The sequence below is a fragment of the Crotalus tigris genome, unplaced genomic scaffold (genome assembly GCF_016545835.1).
Source record: "Crotalus tigris isolate CLP2741 ecotype Arizona unplaced genomic scaffold, ASM1654583v1 scf7180000018954.1357295, whole genome shotgun sequence".
NCBI classification, from domain to species: domain Eukaryota; kingdom Metazoa; phylum Chordata; class Lepidosauria; order Squamata; family Viperidae; genus Crotalus; species Crotalus tigris.
Genome location: NW_024097293.1, coordinates 723941 through 735881, shown reverse-complemented (window position 1 = coordinate 735881; position 11941 = coordinate 723941). Strand labels below are relative to the sequence as shown.

The 11941-nt window shown below is 42.7% G+C and overlaps 1 protein-coding gene across 2 annotated transcripts; it reads right to left on the bottom strand.

Annotated features, from left to right (window-relative positions):
- Positions 1-3579: 3579 nt before the first annotated feature.
- ZBTB45 (zinc finger and BTB domain containing 45) lies at positions 3580-11672 on the bottom strand. Of its 2 annotated transcripts, XM_039357789.1 has the most exons (4): positions 11548-11604; positions 10632-10677; positions 7822-9459; positions 3580-5097 (listed from the first exon to the last, which is right to left on the bottom strand). In XM_039357789.1, the coding sequence occupies exons 3-4, from the start codon at positions 9353-9355 to the stop codon at positions 4535-4537; spliced, it is 2097 nt and encodes a 698-aa protein (XP_039213723.1). In that variant the 5' UTR covers positions 9356-9459; positions 10632-10677; positions 11548-11604; the 3' UTR covers positions 3580-4534. The 2 variants fall into 2 exon arrangements, with proteins under 2 accessions (XP_039213723.1, XP_039213725.1); XM_039357791.1 differs by lacking the exon at positions 10632-10677 and having other exon boundaries at positions 11548-11672.
- Positions 11673-11941: the final 269 nt, after the last annotated feature.

Sequence of the window (11941 nt, the reverse complement as noted above, 5' to 3'; positions counted from 1 at the left end):
TTCATCAGCCACTTTGCATTTTCATCAGTATAAAATTAAAATGGGACACCTATTGACCATGTTTGCATACTATGCTAATTTGTTTCAACGTAGTGCATTATGGGAACCCATTGTAGTTTGCTTAGCATGTTATACGAATCCAGCCAATTGTACTTATTCAATGGTTAAGCAAATATTGTATGGTTTAATGCAATATGCAAACTCTGCTATTATAGTTTCTATGACTTTGCAACACTACAGGAAAGAAATAGCATATAATACCAGCTGGTTAAGTACTATATTATCTTTGACTTTTATTTCCCATGGTTGTGTTTAGAGAATATGCTAAACCACAAATCAGCCAGCCATATTCTAGGTTAGTGTGTCAGACCAACCAAGTCTGTTATGCAGAATTGGGCTATGAAATAGTCGAGTATGGATAACTACATCACATGAACACAACCTGGAGGGGCTTCTTTTATTTCCAAATTCTGTTATCCTTTTGCAGATTGCTTGTTGTTGCTTGTCCCAATACTATGTCCTGCAAAACCATACTTGGAGATGGCTAGGTTGCAGTTTTACTGCCAACAATTCATGGCCTTTTTTTCTTCCTACCAGCCTCCCTAAGGATGTTCCCAAAAGGGAAATGATCATACAGAGAATTGAGGATGGGGAGCTCTAATTGTCACCACTTGCTTGGAGATTAATTAAAAAGACGTCTCCAGATATTTCTCTGTTTGGAGTATAAATAAGCTCCAAGGAAAAACTTTTTTTACATGCTTCCCCTCCCACCTAAGTATCAGTTGACTAATTAACTAAACTCTGTTAAAAAGTTAACACTTTCTGCTGACAACATTAGACAAATCAGGTGCATCCCTGGAGACTCCAGAGGCAGCTGGCATTCAAGACTTTGCAGTTGCCATTGTGGTTCCTCCTCTTTATAATTAGCACAGCTTTCAAAGCAAAAACTTTGTGCATTGCTGAGATGTGATTACATGAATTGAGGCATACTGGCATTCCTATGTGAATAGGAGCCCCACATGCTCTTCCTAAAGGACCTGATGGGATGGGTAAATATAACTGGAGAGAGGCAATTGCTTAAATAACTAGGCACCCATGCCAGCTAAGAGCATTCTGAACATTACCAGCACCATGAATTGAACTCGGAAGCAAACTGGTACGTAAAATATAGCTTGTAGAGCCAAAGTGTAACATGCACTGATCTAGATATGCACATAAATGCCCATGCCACGTTTTGTACTAGCTAAATCTTCCAAATGATCTTCAAGGATAGTCCTTGTAAAGCACATTACACACTAATCCACGAAAGAGGTGATCAGGCACGAGTGATTGACCTATAGCCACCTGATCTAGAATGGGCACAACTGGCACACAAATTTAAATCACAAATCTGCTCATCAAGCAGGAGTCATGAGTTCAGAAGGACCCCCGTATATGCACTAGACTTATCTGGGGCAGTGCCCCTTCATCCAGAACTAAATATACTGAAAGCCACTGAATCTTACCAGGATAGAGTTGAAGCCTTTGTTCTCCATCCAGATCCCAACAGACTATTGGCAATGAGACAGCTCTGTACAATATATGAAATGAAACCATGTAGCTTATTTATACTTTCATGAGTTTGTCTATGGGCCATGCCCAAGCCAAAAACCAAAATTGCAAAGCCCAAGCAGCTGTAAGCAAATACATCAGAAACTGGTAAAAAAACCAAAACCCTATATATGTTGCTTCCCTATAAGACTGCTTGGTAACAAAGTAGGGATATAGCAATCATGGCTAGTGGGATCTATGAACCAGGATATTTTAATGGATTTGGCTGGTGGTTGAAGGATCCTAGATTGCAATGTAGGGGATGGATGGTCTGCAAAATACTTTTATGTTCCAGTAACTTTTTATTAATGACATACTTCCTGACATAAAACTTATGTGAGCAGATGGAGCAGATAGTCAATGTGTTTGTTTTATTATACTATTATAATTACTTAAACATAATCAAGATTTCTCCATTTGTTGAGTATGAGGCCAGGGCACATTCTTCTCTGCCTGCGCAATCCATTGTTTCGATAACTAGTACTGAATCTGAAATTTTAAAAAAAACACCAACCTTTCCCTGTGATGAACCAAAGAACAACAAACAGCAAGGTGATATGACTGGCAGAACCCACTCACTGTTCATTTGAAGAAAAAAAAAACAGGTTACATTTTTCCATCTCCATGGTAGGACTGATTCTCTAGATCAGCGGTTCTCAACCTATGGGTCGCGACCCTGTTTGGGGTCGATCGACCATTTCACGGGGGTCGCCAAGCAAGGCTACCTGCCATTTTTTCCCCTTTTCCGGCGGGTGCCTTACCTCCCTTGGGCTGGGCCAGCTGGTGGCCCAGCCGATGGTCGGCCTGCTCTGTCTCTGCCGCTTGCTAGCTACGCCTCGGCCGGCGCAGGGGGCAGCACCACGCATGCGTGGCGCTCCTAGGCAGGGAAAGTCCTTGACTTACAATCGGTTGGGTAGTCCTCAACGTACGACCGGTTAAGTCCTCGACTTACGACCAGTTGGGGGTCACGACATTAAAAAGGTTGAGAACCACTGCCCTAGATAGAAAGAAGTTTTCTGACTCTCCTGTCAAGTAAGCGAGTTTTGATTCCACAGACGTGCAAACATAAAACACTAATTAATGTCGATTAACATACAAGACATTTGTGATCTGCCCAGTGTTACAGTATTGCCAGCAACATGAGCCATTGAGATCTGCAGTTTAACTTATACATGGTTAGAGAACTTCTATCATTGATGTAGTCCAAATATCATATATTATACTGCCTTCCAGGATCTCAGGTACAGATTTCCCTCTGCTCTTTGATATCCCATTAAGTGGAAATATTTTTTTTCATGCTTTTCTATGCTGTAGAGGTAATCCTCGACTTACCACAATTGAGCCCAAAATTTCTGTTGCTAAGCAAGACAGTTGTTAAAACAGTTGGCCTGTTTTATAACCTCTCTTGCCACAGTTGTTAAGTGAATTACTAAGTTAGTAATACAGTAAGAGAATTTGGCTTTCTCATTTGACTGTCAGTAGGTAGCAGAAGGCGGTCGTGTAAATCACTGAATGTCATAGATGCCAGTAACCAAATGTCCAAATGGGAACGCTACAACAGTCATGTGAAAAAAGACCATAAGTCATTTTTTTTCAGTGCCATTGTAACTTTAATAATCACTATATGAATGATTGTAAGTCGAGAACTACCAGCAGGTGGGCTCAACCAGTCACTATTTTAAGCATCCATCTACAGCAAAGTTACCACAGCCTTACTACTCTAAAATTTAGAGAAATTCACACAGTGCTTTATTCCTAGACCAGTGGTTCTCAACCTGTGGGTCGGGACCCCATTTGGGGTCGAACGACCATTTCACGGGGGTCGCCAAACAACACAGTCTGCCATTTTTTCCCCCTTTTCCTTAGCTGTGCTACTCCTTTTTATTCTATTGGCTTTTGAAAGTCAATAGAATAGACTCTCTTGAATAGAGTCTAGGCTGTCTAGGAGTCTAGGAATTGTCCAGGCTGTCTCTGCCCGGCTGAGCCCACCAAAAGCCCACCATTCTGCAAACGGTGCTGCACCAGTTGAGTAATCCTCGACTTACGACAGGTTGGGGGTCGCGGCATTAAAAAGGTTGAGAACCATTGTCTTAGACAGAAAAAAAAGCAGAATGGAAAGGTGTTGGTAATTTTCTTAACAAAATAAAACCAAGTTGGCTTAAAAATATAAGCCAGTAATACATGAGTTGCAAATAGAGAATATTGTGCTTTCAACAGAACAGACTATAGCTCAGAATTGAACTGTTTTCTTGCCCATCTGCAAGAAAACAACCAAGCTCAGAGAGTACCAAGGACCCCACAATATTGTGCTTTTTATTTGTTGTTACAGCCTTATTTATGAGCTGCCCTGTTGGAACAAGCCAAGTGTTTGTGTCCCGTATGTAGCCAGAAATTCTTGGGAAAATATATCCCACCCCAGCACCTGTTAGTCTAGTGATTTATTGTCATATATGTAAAGATTTAGCAACCATTTCCCAACATTAAGCTATTACATTGCCTTAGTGTAGGTCAACCTATTGGTCCAACAAGATTAATGTGATCCACTCTTTCTGGAAAATCCTGTTTTGGATTCCAGTCAAAAGGCATTCCCAGTCCTACTGACATATCATTTTTAACTAATAAGATCAGGGATTCAACTTGACTCCCGCCATGCAAAGCATATGCTATACTATTGCACTACAGGCAGACTAGAGACAGGTCTTGGACACACTCTCCATCTGTGTCCTTCAACAGCAGACTGTATGGTCTACCACAGTGGCACTGTCCCTTCTAGAATCTACAGTGGTAGCCTCAAAGACTTTGCCTTTTAGTAAGGCAACTTTCCAGTTTGCAAGATGCCACAGCACATATTTTTCCAGATTAAAGGAGTCAAAATAACCCTTGATGCCATCTATCTCCATAAGTCACAAGGGTTGGATCAAGCAGCAAAAAAGGCCCAGATGTTCTAAACAGTATGAGGCTGCATGGAAGTTTCTGAAGTAGGCTCTCCTTTCCAGGCTGTAACGGAGTTTTCTCCGGCAGCTTCTCCCTTCCAGGTTACCAGACGACTTTCTGCCTGGCTCGGATCTCCTGTTTTCCAGCCACTGATGGTGGTCTCAGCAGATGGCTCCCCTGTTTTCCAGGCCACAGGAGTAGGAATGATGCCTGCCTCTGCAGCAGGAGCAGCCGTGGTAGCAACATTTGGTTTCTCCTTCCAGTCAGCTGGGGAGGAGGATGTGACAAGAGCCCTGGGGGCATCTGATGGTCCCCCTTTCCAGGCAGTGTGGGTGGTCATGTGGCGTTCCAATAGAGTACGGTGAGAGAAATATTTGTTGCAGATGCAGCACTGGAAGCGTTCAGGGCGGTGGGTGCGCATGTGCACGTTGAGGGAGCTCTTCTGGGTGAAGCGCTTGCAGCAGATGGAGCACTGGAAGGCTCGCACACCAGTGTGGGTCACCATGTGCTTAAGCAGATAGTCCCGCAGTGAGAAGGAACGCCAGCAAATGCTGCACTGATGGGGTTTCTCACCTAGAAAGGGAACAGTATAGCAGGCCAGTTGAGAGGACCAAATTTTCATTTCTGAACAAAATTTTGCTTTTCAATGGGGGAGGGGGAGAGAAACCAATCAGCACCCCCTTTTTTACAATCCCAAAGCATCCCCAGATTATGGAGGGAGGCCTGTTAAACCTTTGTTTGATTTATCACATCTATTTTTTTAACTTAGAAACAGAAAAAGACAAATGCATTCTTTCCAAGAATGTGACAACATTGCATTACCCATTGCAGTACTTGGGAACTCAGAAGGTTCTCCTCATAGCTATAAAGGTGCCTTGTCTGTTTTGCAATGCAAAGATCCTTTAATTGAATATAGTAACAAGGCAGGCACTGTAGATATCTCCAGGACAATTACACCACATATTACTGCATACAGGTAGTCCTCTACCTATCACAATTCTGGGAAGGCCAGAATTTTGGATGTTGAGTGAAGCAGTTAATAAGTGAGATGCCACATGACCACTTTGCTCAACAATCTCAATCCTAGCTCTCCCAGTTGTGGTCATTAAGCAGCCATGTGTGTTTTAAGTGGAATGCTGAGGACTTGGGTCTCTTAGACACTGTGTGTTGGGAAGATGGTTTGGACCTCCCACATCATCCGGAAGGCTTGGGCCCTCTCCCCAACCCATAGGGAGAGCAAACACAAGAATGATGGCATTTCCTAGTGTTTTTGCCATAGTTGTGGTCTCCTAGCATGTCAGAGAATTTTTCCTCCCTGCATAGGGGAGAAAATCTACCCATGCATAAAAACTTTTGGTGCACTGCAGGAACAGATCTCGAATCCAATGTGAGTCATAAATGGTAACTACTCATAAATGCAAATAGGCATCCAAGCATCCAAAATGTGGTCATTTGAATGGGATGGTGTCAGCACGATGTTTTACAATGGCTAGAAATGTTTCCCCATTCTGAGGCTGTTGTCATTAAACAACTGGTCATTGAGGACTACTTGTATTGTCCTCAGGTAACTTGGCTGTTAAATGGCTATTAAATGAACAAGTTTTCTTGGCAAGGGTTTTGGAAGTGGTTGCCATTCAGAGTGACTGGTTCAAGTACACCCATGCCTAAAATAGGGGTCCTCATTCCTCACCTGTTAGATCAAATTATTATTAGGCAATTATAAAAGCAAAAAAGAGTCTTCAGAGAATACTGGGATGTAATTGTCATCCCTGTCTCCAACTCAAAGCAGCTATGTCCCAGTGATTGTAATGCTGTATTTGCAGCACTCTATAATAAGATTCATTTGCATTCTAAAATTTGGCTTGTTATAACCATGATTGTTTGAACCATTCATAGTAGCTTATCCTAAAATCAAACAAATTCCATCAACAGTAGTCACCAAAAGTTTGCCTAAAGTTAATTAAAAATTAAATAATTATATTTAGCTGAAGTGATATAATGGAGAAAATCAATTTAGGAAAGGGTTTTTAGCCAAACATTGAGATATTCACTTTTTGTTTTAACTGCACCCATTTCCCTTTTGCCCCATCCCTATTACTAATTTGTTCCACAAAATCATGTCAGATGGCTCTCAATTTAAGGAATTTGTGCACAAAGTAATTAATATCAAGCTGGTTTGGCTTCCCTGAAACCCAAGTATTTAAATACCCAGTACCGGTTTTCCAGCAGGATGTCAGAGGAGGAGGAAAATAAAAGTACTGGCAGGAAAAGATATTGCAGCAATTGCAAAAAAAAAAAAAAAAGATTTTCTCACCCTCAAGCTTCTTGCATCAAGCTTCTTGCATTTCCTTCATTCACTCAACCTTTTCCCTTAAAACATGTACTAACAAAATAGTCAATCCTACTGTCCTTCTGTGATAATTTGTATTTCAATAATAAGACAAAGGTGTGAAAGATTTGAGTCAGGTGTGAATTGGCTAATTTCAGTTTCTCATTTTTATTTCCTAACTTTCATCCATCTGCACATTATTACAGACAGTTCTTGACTTACGACCATAATGGAGCTCAAAATTTCAATTTCTAAGCAAGACAGTTGTTAACTGAGTTTTGCCAAAATTGTTAAGTGAATCAATGCAGTTAAGTGAATAACAGGGTCATTAAATTAACCCAACTTCCCCACTGACTTTGGCCGTCAAGTCATAGAAGATTGCATGACCCCAGGACACTGCAACTATTATAAATACATGCCAGTGGCCAAGCACACAAATTTTGAATCACATGACCACAAGGATGCTACAATGATTGTAATTCTGAAAAACAGTCATAAATCACTTTTTTCAGTGCCATTGTAACTTTGGTCACTAAAAGAATGGTCATAAGTCAAGACTTAGCTGAATTGGTTTGAGCGTTTGCTTTTTTAAAACATCTGTGGCTTGACTTGAACTTTTGTGTATATTTTTCCTAGGTGCATGTATTCACTTACGACTTTTCTTGGAAAGCAGCAAGAAATATTCTTTCTTTCCAGCCACTCTCTAGTGCAATGTTTCTCAGCCTGAATATCTTTAAGTTTGCTGGCTAGTGAATTCTGGGGGTTGAAGTCCACACATCTTAAAGTTGTCCAGGTTGAGAACCATTGCTGTAGTGTCTGCCTTCATTTATCAATCTCTCCAAATACAGTAGGAAAAAATGAGCTTGTTCAACCACTGAATAGTGATATTTTCTGACGCCCAGCCATGCTCTTCCCCAGCACTGACCCTCCATCTCCCAGGCTTATTACCCTCAACTTGATATCATTACCAGAATGGATAAACATATGCTTGGTGTAATTCTTCCGAGAGCTGAACGTTTTCTGGCAGTGGCTACATTGATAGGAAGGCTCCAAGCAGCGGGAGGTTCCAGGTTGTTGGTTCTGCTGCTCCCCACCATGAAGAGCACCGGTGACCATTGTGTTGGGGCTGAGCTGTACCATATTGCTGGCACCCGACTCCTGCTGCTGCTGCTGCTGCTGCTGCTGCTGCTGCTGAATGCTGTAGAAGGTCTGGGCTACACCACCAGGCTGGGGCAGATGGAACTGGAAGATGCTGGTATTACTGGTGACTGTGCTGGTATTAGTGACTTCTGCCTTGAGTTCCCGCTGGATGCCTAGGGAGGAGACAAAGGTCAAGCCATCAGCCCCACCACTACTGCTCCGGGGTGGAAACCCAGAGGAAGAGCCACTTAAGTCTTGCTTGAATTCTCCTGTTAAGTTTCTCAGATTGGAAGTCTCCACATTGCAATCAGGATTGAATTTCTCTCTATCTCGAGAGGTGGAAACCGTAGCCTCTTCTCCACTTTCTTCTCCTTGCCAGGATGGGATGAAGGACTCGGAAAAGACATCCTGATTTCCAAAGAAATCCTGACCTTCCGGGGTGACATAATCCAAGTGGAGATTCTCCTTCCGGTCAGCTCCACTGCTACTACCAGAATCCTTTGCCTGGTCACTGAAGTCAGCAGCAAAGGGGCCACTCCCACTGCATTCAGCAAAGCAGGCCAGTTTGGCCTCTCTTTCTGCTTCTGACCCTTCTGGGATTTCCCCGCTGCCTTCCTCTTCATCTTTGATGATCACCGGCATTGTCTCAGACAGCTGAAGTCTCACTGGCTGGCGCTGCTTGCGGCTATGGCAACTAGGGGTGGATTCAGTGGAGTGCAGGTAGGAACCTCCTGTGTCTCCATCACTTATGGCCCCCTCACAGGCAGCTGTCCGAGCTTCTCTGTGCTGGGAGGACAGCAAATCTCGCAGTTTATAACGTACCTCTGAGGCACAAAGCAACTTTGGGGGTTCAAGATGGGCAGTGTCAAGGTCGCCTGGTCGTGAGAGGCTGCCAATAACCTCTTTAGATTGTTGTTCTTGGGGCTTGCTGGGCAGAACTCTGGGAAGAGAGAGGGGTACCACTGGAGCAACAGTGGGGGGTTTTGGGCTGCGATTCTGAGAGATGATCTGAGTGCATTCATCGATGACAGTCTTGATTTGCAAGATAGAAGCAGCAGTAAGGATCTGCAGAGCTTCAGACTGGGCTACGACCAGAGAACCACTATACATAAATTCCACCAGCTGACGCACTACCTGGCTGGGGACCACAGGGGGTACCTCAATTTCTGAATAGCCCAACAACAGTTTATCATGGAAAAAGGGGCTGCCAGCAGCCAGCACACACCGGTGAGCCCGCAGGGTGGCCTCCTGGATGTGCACTGTCACATCACAGAAATGTCCACCTAGACGTTGCCCATTCAGTGTCTCCAGAAGGGACTTGCTGAAGTTCTGTAAATGAATATAATGGACAGCTTCAGCCATTCTGTCTTGTATCCCACACTGGAACCTTTATAGCTCTAGAGCCTTCAGAATATACTCTGAATCACTATTAAGGAGGCCAGGCAAGAGAATCTCTAGTAGAAATCCTGCAACAACATTGGAGGAAAAGAAATGATCAGAGATGCCTCAAAAGGTAACATTAATTTGGCGATCATAAATCAACGATAGGATGATATCAATAGAACTTAGACTTATATACCGCTTCATAGTGCTTTACAGCCCTCTCTAAGCAGCATATTGCCCCCAACAATCTGGGTCCTCATTTTACCAACCATGAACAGTCAGAAAAAAGACAGCATAGCCTGCAGCTGGATAGTGGATGTGCAAGAGGCTCAGAAGGCCCCTTCCTGTTTCTCACACTGTAGAGAAGGCAAGGGTGGGGAGAGAGAACTGTACTTCTACATTTGCAAATTCTGCTAATGTGGCTTTACAATAAAATAGAATTAGCTTATTTTATCTAGTCTACCTGGTAAGGCTGACATGGTACAACAGAATCTTGTTGCATAACATTGGGCACAGCTTAATGCTTGACAGACTTTATCTGATCTGAAAAAACTAAGCAAAGGTGGATCTGATTACTATTTGGATGGCAGAAAATTCCAGAACTATTCACTGGAATTAGAGATCAAAACAACATTCCAGAAGAAGGTAACAACAAGCAGTGTTTGTATTTCCACTAAAGCAAATACATGAAGCCACAGAGAGAAGTAGCTCAATGGCTAGTTTGGTCACACACACTCCCTCACTGAGATTCTACTTAGGGGAATTTTCATTTGGGGGGGGGGGAGGGGATTGATGATTCCGTAAATAAGTACATGCTCTGCAATGCAAGGGCAAAGTCCCAGTTTCCAACTTCAGCATCTCCAAATAAAAGAGACCAGGCAAGAGATAATGAGACAGTTGTCCAGCCAGTTGTCCATTTTTCCTTTTTCCAATTCTAGTTTTGCTTTGATGGGGATTTACTAAGTCGCTCTTTCACCAATGAGGCTTTGCAGAGAGGAAAGACAGAAAGACATTAGATCTTTCCATAACCTTGAATATGAATGTGTTATGTACATTTTATTTTTTAAAAATATACTACTTCATTGAGTATGCAAATCTAATAAACACCTTAGCATATGTAAATCCATATCCTTCCCAAAAGTCACATAGCAATAAAAATCTAAGAAGTCTGCAAACATTCATATACTGCAAGTATGGATGAAAAGTAGGGCAAACACTGCAAAATAGTTACAATAAATAAATAATAAGTACAAACCTGACTTGTCAAGCTTGCTATCTCCAGATGTGTGAGGGCAGTGCAACTATAAGAAAATCTAGGAGTTATATACAGAAGACATCCAGACAAAACTGCAAGACACAATCTCAGTTTGTTTAAAAATACAGGCAACAAGACAATTATAAACATAATTCTTTCACAAAGCCAAATGTGAAAGAATTATCTTAAGTCTTACTAAGAGAAAAAAACATTAAGCTAATTATAGAGGATATTATGAGATGATTTCAAGTCCTGTAAGAATGGAGTGGCCTTAAAAGTTAACTGCATAATTTTTTTTGTGGGCAACTACAGCAAAATGAAGGATACTTCACTGTCTACTTAAAAAGAAACTGATACTCTACTATCTAATCTAGTCTATAGAAAAAAAGAGACAAGTCTATTAGGAAAGCCATCAGGAATACCTTCGAAATGCTGGGCCTAATTAAAAAGTCCTGACTTACTTTTTTATGCACAGAAAATTTCTATCTCTGGACGCTGCTTTTGGGCCTTATCATCCTGCTCTAGCAAAAATGTATCATTCACACTGGCACAAAATGCTCCTGAATCTTGGACCAGATTTCGTTTAATAATAATGGAAGGAGTTATTGGATTTCAAGTTTGGTTAGTGAAATATATTCTTCGTAGACTCCAGAGCTATGGGCTTTCTTCTCATGACTGAACGAGCTCCGGGGCTGAGTTCTGCCTCCGAGTCTGCCCCAGGGCTCCAACCATAATACTCAGCGTCTGAAGCTCTGCCACACCTATTCCAAGAGGAACCAGGCGTCCGGGCGCCCAATCACTCAGTACCTGTACCTGGGAACGGAACCGGCATGGGACTTTGGGAACAAAGAGGCGTGGCGAGGACTCAATGGGCGAGGCTTATGCCCGAGTTGGGGGTGGATCCCTGCACACCTACCTTCCCGATTTGCAGCGCGGAACACAGTATCCACTCCAACAGGCTCTCTGCGGTGACCTCCTTCCGCGTACTGTAAGTCGCCTCCCTCCCGACACTTCCGCACTGTGCCGTGCTGGCGGGCCGCGTATCCATAGAGACAAAAGGTGTAGAGTAGACTCCCCAACCGGAGAGTTTCCATTATTGACTACAATTCCCAGCATCCATCAGCAGACACTGGTTGGGATCTATGATAGTAGTGAAAGGAAAGATAAGGTAGGCACTGTTTTAGGGCTGGTGAATAAAGCGCAGGAAATGCAGTAAACGTTTCCTTTCTTCGCAAACGTTTATAAGCCGTCACAGAAACTTTTGCAGCAATAATATTTGTCGGAGGGCATTGTTAGCCCACACTGGCTTT